The sequence below is a fragment of the Oryzias latipes genome, chromosome 11 (genome assembly GCF_002234675.1).
Source record: "Oryzias latipes chromosome 11, ASM223467v1".
NCBI classification, from domain to species: Eukaryota; Metazoa; Chordata; class Actinopteri; order Beloniformes; family Adrianichthyidae; genus Oryzias; species Oryzias latipes.
The window spans coordinates 13,826,124-13,844,948 of NC_019869.2; the positions used below are offsets into that span (position 1 = coordinate 13,826,124).

General features: G+C 39.2%; 1 protein-coding gene across 1 annotated transcript; it reads right to left on the reverse strand.

The window, feature by feature from the left end:
* Positions 1-211: 211 nt before the first annotated feature.
* On the reverse strand, positions 212-7,940 carry LOC101156791 (gap junction alpha-4 protein). The gene is made up of 2 exons (XM_004084520.4): positions 7,602-7,940; positions 212-3,291 (listed from the first exon to the last, which is right to left on the reverse strand). The coding sequence occupies exon 2, from the start codon at positions 3,279-3,281 to the stop codon at positions 2,133-2,135; it is 1,149 nt and encodes a 382-aa protein (XP_004084568.1). The 5' UTR covers positions 3,282-3,291; positions 7,602-7,940; the 3' UTR covers positions 212-2,132.
* Positions 7,941-18,825: the final 10,885 nt, after the last annotated feature.

The window sequence follows — 18,825 nt, forward strand, 5'->3', positions numbered from 1 at the left end:
TAAGAGTTTGGTAGACCGCAGGAAAATCAAGCCCAACATCAGTTTTCATATTTTAGTTTTCGGTTGACCTCATGCTCATCCCCAGCTGTTTGTTCTGGAAGTTCGCTTACTTTTTCCTGCTATAGATTACTGCTCATCGTCACTGGGACAGTTCTGGGTAGTACTTGAGCTTCTGCCGTTACATCTCTGAATAAACGTATGGCTCCACACATTGTTCAGGAGGAAAACCTTTGTCAGAGGAAAGGTCTGGGTTTTATCAGCTTCTCCATATGGTAAAAGTCAGAGCACACCAAACAAAATATGAAATACTGCACCAACTTGTCTGAATTTTACACAAGTATCTTAAGTTTAACCAAAACATTGTAAACATTTTCCCTTCATTTATGACCTGAAGACATCCAAATATACTGTATATTCGTTTCTCACATTGGTTTGGCTTTGTTTATATTCTAACAATATGTTGATAGTTGGAACTGAAGCACAGAAAATCACTTTCCTTCAACAAAAATGAGGAAAATAGAGCAAACAAAGGAGTAGATTATGTCATATGACAATCTGTCATAAACCATATAAACTTCATTTTTCTCTTTAATAAATACTAAAAGTTTCTGAACAGTTAACAAATGCAGTTTCTTTTCTTTCACAATGCACATTTCTGTACCGCTTTCAGTCCACTTAATGTGCAATCAATAGTAGCAACAAGTTCTCTGTTTATCCCATTGACTGTGTCTGAGAACTGAATGGAGAGAGTGTGATGTCAACCGTAGAAAATCACTTGCTTATTTTTTTGTGATAAGGACACCGCCATGTTGGGGCCGGACATTACGGTAAGCAGTGATTGGTCCTGGTCAATCTGAATCATCATTTCGATGACAACCATTGTCAAAAGGACCTGGCTGCAGACATCAATGGACAGAACCGGAGGTCCTCCACTGGAACTGAAAGCCCCCCCAGATCGCTTAAAAAACCTCTATTTTAACTTGCGACCCTAACAGCTACTGTTTCTTACTGTTTTAAGCTTTAATGTTTATCTTTTTTTTTTGTTTTTAGCATTCTGAACACTTTTGGGTTAGAGTTAGGGTAAGTTGTGTCATTTCCGCTTTAGCCAATGATGTCAGACGCCATCTTGTCTGGAGCCAGGTCCCTCCCACCACTTTATGCAATCAGAAGTGAGCTTGTTGGAAGTCCACACCCCTATCATTTGAAAGTGGGCTCTGGAGAATCTGTCAATCAGACATTTGGAATGTTCAACTTTAAATCGCCTGCTTTTATTGAGACATCTGATTGGCCAGTTCATAGCTTGAATAACTTTCACTTTCAGAAAAAATGTGGATAAAATGAGGATCATCAAGAACATTTTGAAAAAAGTTATCAGATCAAGAATGATTATACTGGACAACAGAATGACTGAGTGACAGCTGTTTGTGTCTCTATAGAAGTCTATGGGATTTTGGCGTCTTTGAGCCATCAGCTACTTTACCTCCTGTTTAAAAAGCCAGGGGGAGGAGTCACTCAATCCAGTTCTCATATACAGTCAATGGTTTATCTATAAGATTCTGGTTTCAAACCTGGACGTTTCCATAGTGTTGTTTAGTGAGTCTCTTTCCCTTATGCTCCACTCATAGCTGAAATATTTAGGTCACAAATCCCACACTGGGTTTTTTTCCCCCCACATTTTCAGTTTAACTGACCTGAACTTTCTGGGTGTAAAGGAAAGACAGATATTGTGTGTGTCCATGCATGCGTGCCTGCATCCATGCAGCAATTATCCTCCCGGGAGCTGAGCATGATCAGAGAGCAGCACATTCCCTGGTGAGGACAGAGCCATCGGGAAGGAAGGGAGGGTTCACAAAACTCTGTGGTCACACAAAAAAACTCTGAGCTTGAATTTTCTTGCAGAAACACTTAAACAGTAGAAATCTCCCCTGAGCATTATGTGAACAAAAAAAAGGCAACTTAATCCAAATACGTCCCTGTTTTTTTTTTAAATGCTCATTTTCTTTTAGCTTGAATAGAGGACTTTTCCATAAACACCTTTGAGGCTTTGAGTTCACAGTGCAACATTTAAAACAGAAACAAAAGTGCTAAAATTCAGATACAACAAAGGCTTTGTTTGCATGAAACACATTTTCTCAGACATAATGTTTCTGTTCTGAGGGGCTCCTATTTGCACTTTTTTGGTTTTGCCCGTTTCGCGGAGAATGTTTCTTATAATGACATCTGTATTGACGCGGTTTCCTCATAGGCTTGATGCAGTTAGCATAGCTGGGGAGCAGGTCGCTTCCAGCCTCCGCCGGCTCCCAGTTCATTTCCACTGTCATGTCAGTGCAACTTCCACAAGGGTCACTTTGTACCTCCCCCTCCCCCTGTATGGGGAGGCTGATATGACTTCCTGTGCTGTTGGCCTGTGACGCCCCCACTGGGAGTCCAGCAGTCCTCAGTCTGGATGGTACCTGCTCAAATCGAGGTAGGAAGTCCTGGTGTTGGGCACGGCAGCGTTTCTCCAGCCGATGCGAAATGGCCAGCACCAGCAGGTGCAGAAGCTCTATGAGGTTGAGGAGCAGGGATATGGCGGCGATCAGCTGAGTGTAGAAGGTGAAGATCGTCTTCTCTGTTGGGCGAGAGACGAAACAATCCACCGTATGGGGACACGGTGAGCGTGTGCACACAAACTTTGGCGCAATGAAAAAGCCATCGTAAAGAAACCAAAGTCCAACAATGAATCCCGCCTCCAGGAGGATTTTTAGCAGGATGCTGAATGCATAAGCTCCCAGAAGCCGGCCTTTTAGTTTAGGAGTCTCCGAACAAGCCTTTGGCTTCGGTTTTTGACATTTCTCGCCATCCCCCTCCATCTTATCTTTTCCAGACTTGCTGTTATCATTGCATTCTACCACCGTTTTAACCGTCTTTCTCCCACTATGGCCTTTGTCTGCCTGATTTTCCTCCTTCCCCTTGTTTTTTTGGTCATTTTCCTTCACTTTTATAGCCACATATGCAAAGTAGAAGATTGTGGGAGTGGAGACAAGGATGACCTGAAGGACGAAGTAGCGGAAGTGGGATATGGGGAAGGCTTTATCATAGCAAACAGAGGTGCATCCAGGCTGCTTGGTGTTGCAAACAAAGTCTTCTTGCTCGTCATCCCATGCAGACTCCGCAGCGGTTCCCAGCACCAACATGCGAAGTAGGAACAGTATGGTGAGCCACACACGACCAATAGCTGTCGAGTACTCTTGGCCCTCCTCCAGCAGACTCTCCAGAAAGGACCAGTCAGCTCTGGGCATCCTCTGCTCCCTACAGGAAGAAAAAGATGAAATTGATATCCATCAAACCAACCTGGGAGAAAAAAAAGAGACAAGTGCACAGGTACATTTTGGGACACACTCCGTACTTTCTGCACTACAAGGCGGACCGTCAAAAAATGGCACACAACACAGCAACACACCTATTTTTCTTTCCTGATATATTATTTGGGCCATGTTTTATTTACACCACAAAGGCTTTTTAATGTTTTTGCAATGATAATGATTTACTTTTGTAAATGATGTAGTTTGCAGATGTAGGATGTTAAGGCCCTTTCCACTGAAGCATCCATTTTAACCTGTTGAGACCCGAGCTAATATTTGAGCAAACCCTCCTCACATATAATTGCTGTTATTTATGAATGTTGTTTTTGCTGCCACAGATACGTGAATTTCTCCATCGTGGGATAAATAAAGTCATTATCTATCTATCTAATCAAAGATCCCCAGTTGAACCCTTGTGCTATCCTAGGCCCTTTAACATTGGGAGTTGGGTCATCTAGACCCACTAGACAGTGCGGTGAACCTTTTTTCTTCAATGATTTGTGATCTTCACTGGTGTCCATGGGTTACATGGAATCCTCTCCACCTTTGTCATGGGAGGGATAACATGTCAATGTAAGGATCGGGTCATCTGGACCCCTTGGGATAGCACAAAAAAAAAATCGTATTTACGTGTTCATGAAGTCCCCTTGTGAATTTTATAGATGTGCTCCATCCTGTATTTATCTGTGGTTCTAAACATGCCCTAATAAACTTGAATAAACAGATTATAACTACAGAGAATGTCTATCAGACTTTGTCTAAAAGTTACTTCCAAAAGATGATGGGTACAGAGATTACCAACACAGATTTAGTCACTAAAATAGTGTGGAAAATGCACAAAAGGTTAGGTTGGAAGAAAATGAGCTCCAGTAAAGTAAATAATATTATTTTTATAAATGGAATGTTCAGAAGGAACCACAATTAGCATACCTTCACACTCTTATACTCTACTATTAAGGAGCCACTCTGATGAAAATAATGTTTTTTTGTGTTTTTTTTATTTTGTTCTTGTGGCAATTTTTTGGATGACAGCGGACAAATATAAAAAAAATTTAACTTAAAAATGCATTTCTGAGTATTTCATTTCCTCAAATAGCTGTGAATCCGGAGCAGATGAAAAAATGCAGTTTGAAAAAGATTGTATTTGTGACATAGAAAATACACTTGGCGGGCCACAAGCTCCCTGCTCTGCTCTGCAACAAGGAGGGGAAGTGGGGCGGGCTTACGTCATGCCAATAGTCCTGCCCATACCTCGGAGGTGAATTTTTGATGGACGCCCACCGTTCTGCAGAAACACTGGCATTTCGCAAAGTCTGGATGCACCTCAGTGGCTAAATTTGATACCTGTGTCAAATTTCCTGCTAGTACATTTTTATGGTTTACAGTGTTCCTTTGATTATCGCAGAGATTAGGCTCTAAAAATAACCAGTGATATATGAAATCCACAAAGTACAATTGTAGATGTTTTAAGGCTGTAAAACCTCTCAAAGTCAAACCTTTAAAGTAAAATAAGTCTAATATTATGAAAACAAAGAGCTGCTCCCGATCAAAGATTTATGTAAATGCAGCAAACTGAATGTGTTCTGCACAGAGGATTGATTGACAATGTCAACAGCCAATCAGGACCGAGAACACAATGCGGTGTTAAAAGAGACAAGGAAACACAAAAAATATGCAAAATTGCTCAGATAAATATCAGTGGATAAGCAAGACTGCAAAAGTTGAACCGTGATAAAACAAGGTACCATTGAATGTACAACATTTTACTTAAACAGTATTATATCATTGTCCGGGTGAATACTGTATTATGATTGGCTGCTGGGTGTGGATTAAAAAGTTATAATGCACACCTCTAAAAGAAGTTCAGATCTTATAGCTGAAATGTTCTATATCACTGCGATGGCTTCTTTAAACTTTTTGCTTCATCATCTGGACGAAAACAAGTTGTAAGATGTGAAATTTCTCTGAACTGGTGCTTTATTTAACCCACTGTGATGATCAGCATAGATATATCGCTTTCCTTTGCCGCTGCAGTTGAGGTTGGTGCCAGCTCAGCCATTAACATGATAACGCGACGCCGTCCACTTTTTGTATAAATGCGATTTAAACAAAAAAAAAACAAGAATAGAGTCCTAAAAGTTGATCAAATATGTATTTCTTTTGTAAGTGACCATGGTATAAGGACGATAATGCCCTTCAACCTTTCAGTCCATTATCAGAAATTAATGGACTTCACGAAAGCAACCATCCTTCACTTCTCGTTGGACGGTTCAGGCTTCTGTATCATTTGTTGATTTCTGATAATGGACACTTGGTCAGGCATTGACCCTTACATAGCACTCGAAATGGAGTGTGGCTTCTTTTCAAGTGAGCATCAAATCCTCAGCTCTACAACAATCTTCCAACAACTCCCAGGATCACCTGTCCTCATATTTAGCCTTTAAGTCAGGCTTCAGTGAGGTCACTTCCAGACAAGACGGTGACGACGGCGATTCAGCGAAACGAAAGTCAGCCCAATTCAGACTAAAAGTTGGTGTTGTCCGCCTGTTGTACATCTTTACGGACAACAATGGAGCGTGCTGATGGCAAGAAAAGAATCACTCTGTGGGAACAGTTCTTTTGGGACAGGCTGACCATGGTCCAAAGGCAGAAAGGCAATCCTTTCCCAGAAAGCTTTGCAGAGAAATCATTGTCTGAATCATTTATCTTTACTTAATTTTACATCAACAACCCAATAATATCAGTTTTGGGGCAAACTGGAATATATTAAAGTTCTAATCAACACAGGAATTCTTAAAAGAACTGCAATTTGGCAAGTTGTTCTTGATTTTTAGTTAGCGTGACTAAAACCCATGTTGCACACTTCCCAAAACAAATAAAGTTTTACAAGCTCATTTCAGACAGAAGGAGAACTGTTCAAACCAAAGCTATTAGGCAGAGGAGGTAAAATCTCCTTTTACATCTCTAAACTAAACAGCATTTTTGTGGTTGTTGTGCGAGCCTTGAACAGTTGTTTCCTTTGTACTGCACAACAGGCTGGCCCAGTGCACCACTTCACACCCAAGAGTCAAAGTTTTCTTTCCATTGAAAGCCTCTTTAAGGGTTTTCTAAACCACAACGTTAATATGCCTTTTTTTTTTTTTTTTTTACAAATGAGTGTTTTTCCTTTTTTCCTTCATCTTTCTCCCAAAAAATAGTTGTTGTTTTTTTTCTTATAGTTCTTCCATGAGCTCATGGCGTAGTTAGGGTGGGCTCCAACTCTGCATCATAAAGATATCAGAAGAAATGCCTCCATGCACAGAAGCAGAGCAAGAACACATGTTATTATAGTTAGCATTAGAAGAGAACAGAAATAACGAGTGTTGATGGCAAAAGAGGCCTTTTTTGACTATCAGGAGATGCTGGTGTTGACCCAGACGTGCAGTAGACTGGGCTTAATGGCAGGAACATAAAGATTTTTAAACATTTAAGGTGAGACGTGGTAAAAACAAGGGAGAAATTAGAAGTGTGACACAGTAGATGACCAGATAATCACCAAAATCATGGATTGATATGTGAAAACCCCATCTGTGAAAACAGAGCATGACAAAAACCAAGAAAACAGAGTGGAAAAAAGGAGGCAAAGACTTTTACAGCAAAGCGCCACATCCTTTCAAGCTAACAATCATTCAGCTGATTTCATGTGATAACCTTTTTTTTTTTTGGATTAAAGGAAAACAGGCGCTGGAAGTCATCAATAATGCACAACAAAGCAAACAGTTGGAGGTTTCACAGCCACAAACAAACATCCTGTGTGTAGAGTTTGCCGTTTTCGCTGACACTTATTTATTTGTTTATTCTTCTGCTGTTTTTTTTTTTTTCCTGTGATTTTTCCTCCTCAGAGGAAAAAGCTCCTCTTCAGCAGCTTCTCTGACAGGATGAGACAGACAATAGACTGTCAGCGAAGGATGTGATAACAATGACGGAGCTGCATTGATCCTCTTTGGGGAACTACTGCTGTGTCTTTAAAGTATGCCACAAAACCTCAAACGCCGCAAAAGCAGATGAAAAAGTGAAGTCCAAGCAGCTTCAATTGTTCAGACCCTAAACAAAAGTAAGTTTTGACAATTTTACTTCCGTTTTGTGAATTTAAACATACACATTTTTAGGTAAAACTTACTCAAGTCTAAAGAGAAAAACAAATAATGAAAAAATTAAAATATATACATTTAATAGCTAAAGAAAACTGAGTTTTGAGTTAAATATACCCAATCTGACCTTTCTCAGCCTTGAAGCGGCTTTTTCCTTCACCCGGTTCCCTCAGAGTCTCTCCTCTCCCCGGCTGCGGACACACTGCAGCTTTGCCGGCCTGCTTTCCTTAAAAAGATCCAGAGTAATCGGAAAAAGTGGGGAGAACTTTCCCATGGCTGCTCCTAACCGGCCCTCCCTCAGGAACTTGCTCCAGGAAACGTGACGGATGAACTCAGAGTGGCTCTGCATGCGCGGACATTAGGCCTCTAATTTGGTTGGAAAGAAACTTTAATTGCATGGGAATGCTGCTCGCCTCCGGCTGTTTAAAAGTTACAGGCGTTAGGGAAAGAGAAGGAGGTGGAAAATTATGCAAAGATAAAAAAGAAAAAGGTAGTCCTGTTTAAGCTGCTCATTTTTGTGAACAATTAAGCTTTTATAAATTCTAAGGAAACTTTTTTACACAGAAATGCAATGCAAATTGTCTTTGTTACCATTTAAAAGTATATTTAATGTCTGCAAGCTGCAAAATTTCACTTTATCTGAAGATGTTATCTTCCTTTATGCCACAGGGTGGCGCCAGTCCCCTGTTTTCAACCCACCAGCTGAATCAGCAAGTTGTAAACTTTAAGTTTATTTTATTAAGTATACTAATACTTAATAACTAATAATTTTTGCTAATATAAAGCTCATATAACATTCAAAAAAGCTTAGTCTAATTAAATTGAAAACATTAGTCTTGCCAAAAAAGATGTGAGGTTTGGCTATACCATCCTAAAATTTTACTATTGGGCAGTTCAGTTGACAGCGATCGTGACCTGGATTAGAGAGGACGAGGAAGTAAAATGTATTAAAGTGGAACAAGGTGAAACTAAAGGGGTGCAGCTGTCTACTCTTCCATTTACTGACCTAAAATCTGTCAACAAAATCAGAATCAGAAACAATTGGATCAAACATACTTGTAAGACTTGGACAGTATTTAAAAAAATGTTACTTGATACAGGGTCAATTTCCAGAGCAATGCCTATTGTTGGTAATATAGATTTCCGCCTTCAACGTGGGATCCCACCTTTGATAACCCTTGTGCTACCTTAGATGACCCCACCCTCACATTGACGTGTTCTCCCTACCATGACAAAGGTGGATAAAGGTGGAAAGATGTCATGTAATCCATGGACACCAGTGAGCTTCACAAATCATTGAAGAAAAAAGGTTCAGCGCACTGTCTAGTGGGTCTAGATGACCCAACTCCCAATATAAGTCCTTTTCACAGCTTCAAGGACAATTTGGTCTTCTGCCGAATGATTTTTTATTAATATCCACAAATCAGGCATTACATCATGAAGCACAAAGAGCGAGACAGAATCAATAAAACACCAAACTGCATGGAACAATATTTTACTACAATCGCAGAAAAAAACCTTCCAACGCATAAAGATGTTTCCAACTTGTATAAGAGACTCTCAACTGCCACCAGACAGAATACATATAATATCAAAGAAAATGGGGATTGGAATTTAACTGCATAATAGAAGATGAACAATGGGATACATTGTGTGAGGACAGCCATATAGGAATTAATAGCCAACTATGAAAAGAGTTTGACTGGAAAATCAAAATGAGTTTTTTTCATACACCCCTGTTGATCTCTAATTTTGCCAGGGGCTCATCCACAGCCTTATGCTGGAGGCAATGTGGAAAAATTGGTGATCATACACATATTTTCTTTGACTGCCCAGTTATCTGTGAATTTTGGAAAGATATTAAGAAGGAGATTGAAACTATTGTAAAACATGACATTCTTTTAAGTACTCTGTCGTATCTGCTTGGTGTATTTCCCAAAAACTTTGATGCTGATCAAATATATATAATGCGCATTTTACTACTGGTCGGAAAAAAAACCATAACAGGAAATTGGACAAATGTAAAATCACCTTCTGTAACTGAATGGAAACAAAGGATCAAACACGTTTATTTGATGGAAAAAATGACAGCATTGCTACAACTAAAATTAGATGTCTTTGAACGTCGATGGGACGCGGTTAAATTTTATTTGTGGTTGTGACTGTTCTTTGTACCTTTGATTGTGGTTGTATGAATATACGTTTAACTGAACTGCTTGTCACATCTTGCACCAATGCATTTTTTTCTTTTACCTGCTTTACACTATATTAAATGTGGACTTATGGTCAAACTTGTTTCAGGGAATTGTTATGTTCGTTTTGTGTTGTGATGAGAAAAAAATAAAGTTCAAAAGAAAAAAAAAGCTTAGTCTGGTTATTCCAGATTCAAAGAATATATAAACATTATAATGCATAGAGACAGATGGTTTTAAAGAATGGGAAGTGCCGCACATGCTCAGTAGAGTCTCTCTGGAAGTGCTTAATTACGTGCAGAGAAGACATCAAATGTCGACCAGTGTGTCGACATGGAGAAACGACATGATGTGACAACAAGAGAAGCAACAGATGAGACATAGATCAAAGATCTACAAAAGACATCACTTTTTTTTGGCACAAATGGAACTTCTGCCTCCCTGCTTGACACTCAGCATCAAGGGGTTTGGATTGGAGGTTTAAACCACTGTTCCCCCAGGGGATGGTCAAATGCAGAGAAAAAATTGCACACACCCATAGGCACCGTATTTTCCAGACTATAAGTCGCTGCGGATTATAAGTCGCACCAGCCCAAAAATGCATTATAAAGTAGAAAAAAAAGCAGATAAGTCGCACTGGACTATAAGTCGCATTTTGACGGGAAATTTATTTGACAAAATCTGAGACCAAGATATAATGACTTGCACAAACTCACATGACACAATCATAGCAGACTGTTTATCTCATAATTTCACAGTAATTATTTCTCATACTTATTTATTTATTGCCTTTCATGAAGCATCATTGGCCAGCTAATACTCTGTTTTCATCCTGTATTTGTAGAAACAGTTGTCATTTTTATTGCATTTCTGAATCTATGAAATCATTGGAAAATAGAATATTATGTTTTTAGCCTTCAAGATCTTACTGTAAAAAAAGGTTTGCTGATTCTCTGAGTCACTTGACATACTCTTAACACTTAACATACCTCATACATCAAATTGACCCAGGAACATCATCTCTGTTCCTGAAAATAACAGGAGGGTTAACAATGTATTCATTTCAATTTATTTCTAATATAAGTCGCTGCGGAGTATAAGTCGCACCCCTTGCCAAACTATGAAAAAAAGGGCGACTTATAGTCCGGAAAATACGGTATTTGACAACTAATGGGACTTTAAATGAGGTTTGTGAATGGAAGGTATTTTAAAAAGTAAACAAATTTAACAAGAATGTAGTGTAAACAGTATAATCATTTATTGAAACATGATCTTTTACTTTTTGACCAAAAATATCTTCAAATAATTGTTGACTCCTGAAACACAATAATGTGTTTCCTGACTTTTCAGTTTTTTCAGATGCAGAAACATGGAGATGCAGTGACTGAGGCTGTCATAATACAAATGAATGGTGTCAATCCAAAAGAGTTCCATTTAAGTTTCATCTGATCACTTGACATTTTCCCAATCCTCCACTGGATCATCCAGTTTCTGGAGAACTTAAGACGAGCGTGGGTGCTGGTTTAAGCAGGGGGATCTTTGGACAGCTGGAGAGTTGGAATCCATGTCTCCACCATTTGTACTCCACCAGGTGAGAATTTTCATGAATGGAGGGAGGTTGTCAATGTTTTTATATTTCTTCCATTTGCTCCTAAAGTTTATCTCTTTTCTTTAAGCTGCTTGTTTGTTGTAGATTGGTCCATTCTAGTCTGGTTCAGGTGTACAATCTTGTCCCTGGTGTCCTTTGACAACTCTTTGGTCATGGCGAAGAGCTGCAGTCTGACTGTTTTAGGATGAAGAAGTAATAGGTCTGTGAGGGACATAATCTTTGCCTTTTTGTTGGAGCTGAATACTAATTTTCTGCTCCATTATAGAAATGAATTCCTTAGAAATCAAACAATAGGTTCTCCTGGATTTTTTGATCTCATCACATTTTTTTAAGTGGGTAGCAGAACCAGTGACTAAAATAGACTTTTTTTGCACTATGATCGATATCATTAAGATCCACATATCCTTTCTGTCTATATTATGAAATTCAAAAACCACTAGAAAACAAGAAGTTTTACCAGGTCACTGTGATTGATTTCTTTTGCTCCATGACAACACCAATTTTGGGGCAGTTTTTCTCCTCATTACACTCAGATGACAGATCAGAACGGCTCTTTGCCAGGCTAGCTGCTTGTTGGCTGGCCGCCAGTCGCCACAATCTGATGTCACACCCAGTAAATGTGCAGTTTGGACTGAAGTCATGTCTCCCCCGGTTGTGTCATTATCATGTGTCAGGATGCAAAGCAAAAGAGCCGGCCAGGTCAGCGTACAGGCCTGATGCACAGCGCCACTCTCAAATGCTGGGTAAATTGAAAGTGAATCATCCTGACGGATCGGCGTCTTGCTCTTTTCTTTGCTCATTACGTCTGCAGATGAATGGCTAAGAGGGAGGGGAGGACAGCGGACAGAAACTAATGGAACTGCTTCTATCCAGGAGATGTGTTACGCCTTCCTGTGTTCTGTAGGTGGGAAGCAAGATAGAGAGGCCCCCACCATCCCTAACTTTGCCCGCTTCAATCAATTTCTCTCTGTTGGGCACATTTTATTATTCTCCTTTGTATTTCATGACAGATTTGGCCCTGAGTGTGCATCTGCGAACTCAATAACGTGGGCATGAATGCGGATTTGCAATGCTTTTCTGCTAGATGAGCCACAACATCAAACCGTGAGATTGCAGATCAGAGATGTGTGGAGGATTTTTGTCTGTTTGTGGGAAACCCAGCTGAGGAAAAAAGGAAAACCTGAACAGGTGTGTCCTCAAAGTCAAACCAATAAACACATGATCTGCTTACTTGATAGATTTTAGTTGCCTGAGAAAACAGGCAGTCCTGGCAGGCTACAAATTTTTTCCATGTTGTTGTTTTTTTTTTTTTTTTTTAACATTAATAAGTAATGGAAAGAGTGTTAAATCACCCCAGCTACACTAAATGATGAAGTGCTGCATCCCTCTGCCGCATTTTCTCTGCACATTTAAACAGGATCTTGCTCGGAGAAGCTGGAAAAATGAATAATCTCAAAATATATTTTTTTTAGCCACACCAACTGCTGGATAATCACTCATTATCTCGTCTGAAAATGCTATGCAATCCAGCAGAATGTCACAGCATTTATTAATTCAGCTGTCGTCTCCTGAGGATTTACTCTGGCAGAATGTCTGGCCTCCTGCTGTGGATCACCCACTCTTTGTTTTTCTATTCATAACTCATGTCCATCTAAACATTTAAACGTCCAATTAGCACATAACCAAAAAAGTCACCAAACAAAAAGTTTGCATTCATGTCAAGTTTTCCATAAAATTTGGAAAATCTGTAAAGAAAATCTTTACTTTTAATCTTTTCTCATGCCTTATTATGATGAAACTTTGTTATTACCACAATGGGAAATGGTCACAGCAGCAAAAAATAGGAAACAAGTACAAAGAAAAGGCAAAAATAGTGAGATTTTAAAACTATTTTACAAAAATGAATATTCCTGTGTGACTTTGCTCTGCTCTATTTTAAAACAGTTAATCACACTGCAAAAGGAGGTAGTCTATAACTAGGAAAAGAATTCTATATTAAGAAGAAAATCAGTAGAAAGTAGTAAAAACTATTATTTGTGCAGCAAGTCATTTTTACTTACAAAAAATGTTATAAAAATCTTATCTTAACAAATCTTATAACAAAATCCCAAAACAAGGAGTTCCATACAAACATTAAAAGAGGGGAAAAAAGTTTAAAAAGCTGTTAAAATTACTTTAAACTGAATGTTAAACAGCCCAATAATAATATGTCTTTTTGGTTTGCTAATTCTAAACAAATGGTTTGTATTGATCATTTTTTTGTTCAAAATTGATGATTTCGTAACCATCTCAACAAAGTTACCATTAACCCTTGTGCTATCCTATGACCCCACCCTTACTTCGACGTGTTATTCCTACCATGACAAAGGTGGATAAAGGTGGAGAAGATTTCATGTAATCCATGGACCCCAGTAAAGATCACAAATCATTGAAGAAAAAAGGTTCAGCGACTTTTACATGACCTTTTACATGTATGTTGAGAATGTTGAACTGTTATCTCAGAACATAGCAGTGTAGCAGACCAAACGTCTAATACGGATTACTCAGCTTAGCAGTTCTTGTTTTGCACATATGAAATTTCAAACAAAACTCTATGTGTTGAAGAAAATATTTTTCATTGTTTTAAGAAAAAAAAATGTTTCCTGGATTTCCCAGACCGAACGGTACCACGGCTACCTCTTGAAGCTCATCAAAAAATTGCAAAGCGTGTGCAAAGCAGTAATCAAATCAAAAGGTGGCTACTATGAAGAACCTACAATACTACGACATATTTTCAGTTGTTTCACACTTTTTTAATGTGTATATAATTCCACATGTGTTAATTCATAGTTTTGATGCCTTCAGTGGGAATCTACAATTTTCAAAGTCATGAAAATAAAGAAAACTCTTTGAAAGAGAAGGTGTGTCCAAACCTTTGGTCTGTACTGTATATATGTGAGTGCGTGTGTATTTATACGTATGTTAGTAGATCTTTTCGACTGTTAGAGAAAAGCAGATTTTTAAGGTAATTCAAAATAAAATTCTGATTTAAATTGATAAATTTAAATGGAATATAGTTATTATGATAAAAACCTCCTCTGTCATTTTCCCTCAACAGCTTGTTAAATTGGACCCATGTGTTTATAGTTGTCATGCCAACAGCATCACATAGCATAGCGTACCAACCACAGAAACCCTCCATGAGTGTTCTGTTAGAGGTTTATTTACAGTGACTGACCAGTCTCGGACCAGTCAAGGAAAAATAAACCACATTAGCAGCTACATCCACGGTTAGGAGTCTGACGCTGAGCACTCACATCTTTCTGAAGAATAGGAGAAAGAAAAATGCCAGGGCTATGTCCAAATTCCTTCCCTAACTGCTAAATATTATATAGCACGGGACTGTCTAATGCCCTAGCTTTTACTAGCACTTCAGACATCATGCTCACTATTTTTATCTTCTTAAACGGCAAATATGACATCACAGATTTCACAAAGTGAAAATCTAATCAATATGAGTGTTTTTTACGCTAGTTTATTTTTAAAAAACTGCATTAAACAAATTTTTCTCCACAAAAATTATTCAAACGTAATGCATTGCAGTCTATATTCGCCAATCTAGTGTCACGGTGCCCCCGGCTGACTCCTCCTCCTCATCAGCTACACCTGTTGCCTCCAGCTGCACCTCCTCATCCTCGTCTGGCCGCAGGCTCTTAAGGAGACCACGGACCTGCAATCAACGCTAGTTCGTTGTACTTCCACGGATTACATCTCCGTTTGGACCCTTCTGGTGACTGCTCTCGTCTCGCTGTTCACGTTCCGGTCGCTCCTCTGGATATCCACTTTGGATTCACCGGTTGACGCCGCCAAGACCCTCCAACCACCTCCGTTACCTACCACAGGAAACCTGGGACTCAGCTTCATCCCCGCTGCCACATTAAAACCAGTTACACTTACCTATCTGCTTGTCTTGCGTCCTTCCGGGTTCCAGCACTTGAGTCTGCCTTAGCCTGCTAGCCATGACATCTAGTGATCGATGCACACTGGTTTTTCGCAGAGGCTGCTGGGAAATTTCTGGGGCACTCGGTTTTTTGTAGACTCAGACAACACAAAAAAATGGCGAACGCTCTATCTAGTACACTATGTAGGGAGTAGTGAAAGAATTTGGACCCAGCCCATATCTGTGGCCTTTAGTTTAGTGGGAACAAGCATGTACAGAAACTTTTGTATCAGAGGATATTTGATTGACCGTTCTGCATGTCAATCAAGTGACATACTTCATGGAAAGGATGATGACTGACTGATGGCAATTATTTTATACTTAGTTTTTGTTGATTTATTTTTGATGGTCCCTCACTTTGGGAACCCCTGGATTAAGGAAATGTAATCTGTTGGTATATGGTTGGAAGGAAAACTGTTGGCTTTTGGGGAACAGCAACGTGGTATCTGATCTCACACAGCGCAAAAAGGGGGGGGGGGGGGTCGTCCAATCTCTGTGCCCACAGTGTGGGTTCAGCTCCTTTTGTCATGGACAATGATTTTTTATACATTTTCTTTTTTCTGTTCTGCGGGTTCACTTAATTCCACTGTTATTGTGTACCCTTTACTAATTCCATTAAGTTTGGCTTCCTGTCTTCACACCAGGTTCCTTTCGCTGATTGCAGTGTGACAAGCAATGAAAATAAATGAGATTTTGTTGATAGAAATGCCATCATCCATCACGGACATCAACCTTTTCTTTATTGATTCTGTTAATGATTCTTGACCCTGTTTTCTCTGACAGGACACACACACAAACACACAGAGGCTTTCATCAACACTGACAATAATAATACTTGACCCTTTTCTAATTGATCAACCTCCCTGACATGAAGAAACGTGGTTCAGCAAGACTCTATGGAGTCCTGTTTGTGCCAAATCTTTTAAGCAGCACCTTTTGTTAATTATTAAAAAAGGAAAAACTTGCAAGGGAAACATTTCTATTAATAGGGCGAATTAATGTTTCTACAAATGCAAACATAAATTTTATATCATTGCTTTAAGTTCCAACCATGTTTTGTTTCATTCCAACATTGTTTTGTTGTTTGTTTTCAGCTTCACTGCTGTCCGCTTACTGTATGAAAAACTTTCTCTGTAGGACCCAAAATTCCAGAGACCAGACTTGCGATGGAAACTCTAAAGGTTGGTCCGTCCGTGGTGCGTCTCTGTTCCATTGACGCAAAGAAATAGAATGTCCCTTAATCAAAGTGTTTACATCGCCTCTGTCATTTCTGCAGTCCACATCTGTCTCTCTGCACTGCAGTGCAAGCTTTACCCAGAAGTTCTTGTTCCAGACCGATTACGTGTTAATTTTGCATACTTTCAAAAGGAACGACCTTGGGAGAATTAAAGGCAGGCAGTTCAGCAGTGTGTTTACATGTTTACACCTTCCTTGTGGACAGTTCAGCCCAATTAACTCACCTGTTCCGTGACCTACGAAAAGAACCAGGTGTGTGCTCTACGTCCTCTTCATCCATTTCCATTTGTCGCCACACCCTAACTACGTTAGGGGTAGTTTTATACCCGAAGATTTTATGGAAGATCTTGTTTTATTGTATCTGAATGGAGCTTTATGCCAAACTAAAAGAAAAATCTTAAATAAAATCTTAAATAAAGCTTTCTCACTGCACAAGTTATCTGACTGAAATGGACTTATTGCTAAAAATGATGCCAGGACTCCAGCTCTAACAAAATGGACAAAAGAGCAAAAAAAACTGAACAATTTGCCTTTTTATTTCTTCTTTTTTAATATTCCCAGGCTACGTTTGTTTTGTTCTGCAGCATTTTCATATTTATATAATTTTAAAAGAATATATTTTTTTGGAGAGCAAAACATTAAACAGTATTTTATAAGGTTTACCTTGACTTATTCTGGATTTACATTGCTGTTCTTAATTCATGTTTAATTTTTAAATGGAAAGGTTGAAAAGTTTAAAAGTTTAAAAAGTTTAGCTTTAGCATTTTTAATAAGTATTTATCTTGTTCAGCCCGCAACCAAAAGTGTGTTTTGGATTTAGACCCACTGTGTTTAGAAAATTCATGCATTTTTGTGTAAAATGGCTAGATAAAAGTAGGGAACACAAAAGGATGTCGTCAAATGGTGTGTGTGCTCCGCCTTTTGCTCCTTGTGGGTGCCGCCCATTTCATGAAGGCATCCTAGAACCGATCTCGTGGCGCGTGTGCGTTTCGCCCACGAAGTTGGGAACGTGGATGTGTATATGAAAAAAAGCCCTTTGCCTGATCACCGCTAGCTCTCTGGAGAAAGTGGGTGTGTTTGTGTTAGCCTGGGGTGGTGCTGGTGGTGCAGAATCTTCCTGGAAGGGGCTGTTCCTCACTTTGTGACATTACTTGAGAACCCACTTGTTTTCATGGGTTGGGAGGAGCTTGTGCTCAGGGAGCTGAGTTTTAGTGGAATGCTCAGAAATGTGTGAACAGATCAAAATACCACTTTTTTCGTGAGGAATTAACATTAAAACAAACTCAGAAGCTCAAAAAGTTGGTTTTGCATGTAATATAGGCACTTTAAGTAGATGGAAGGGACAGTTTTAATGTCTGTCCTTTTCTGAACATCGTCAGGTTGGATGGAGTAAATGCCAATCATTGTGTCCATTGCACTTCAACCTTCAGTTTGATCCAGTTGCAAATTTTTTTCCACAAGTTATTTTCCTTAGTTGTGTCTCTTTTACACTGAAGTTTATCTTTTAATTTATTATGAGTTATTTTTTTTTAAATTTATGTATTTTTTAAGAGCCATTAACATTTAGAAAACTTGGATCTTCAGTTGGAGATCTTGACCAAGTAGCCTAAAGCTGAACCGAATAAGTTCTCTATGTTTGTCATTGGAAACTTGTATGATCCCAGTTTCTTCTTAATTATTTTATTAAAATTTAGCTCCACACATAATAATGCATCTCCGACCCTTCTTAGGCCTGTGGACTGCTTCTTATTAGAACCCCATTGATCTGCATCTTGGAGCAATGCCTCAAAAGTGCATGCTGGCAGATGATGACAGCTTTATTAGAGCAACAAGGTGAATCAGCTGCTCTGCTGCATCCTGAGACCCATGAGAGCTGAACCTCAGATTGAGCTCATCACAGTTAGCTGGGGATCAATTTAAGAGCCCAGTTTTAAAGGTGATTGATTTGTTTTGAGCAGTGGGGATAATGCTCACAGATAAATATGAGCTGAGGGATTGCCGTTTGTGGAGTGTTTACGCTCTTGACATCAAACTTATGGCAGGCCTAGAAACATTTAATATCCCAACTTCTGGTCTTTTTTGATAAATGTATATTATGGCTGTGTATAGGCAAGAGTTTGAGTTTGGGTAAAGGAGAGCGCTTTAATGTGGCTAAGAAGCTTAATTTCCATGACAGCCTGCACTGCAGCTGCAGCTCCGCTTTCTCACACGCAAAAGTAAACTGGTATTTCACCGCTCAGCGCCACGGCGTTGGCCTTTTTTCACACTGTTGTACACATCACTCTGATCCATCAGGTTGCTGAACTAGAATCTAGTGGTGTGAGGTTCTGCAGAA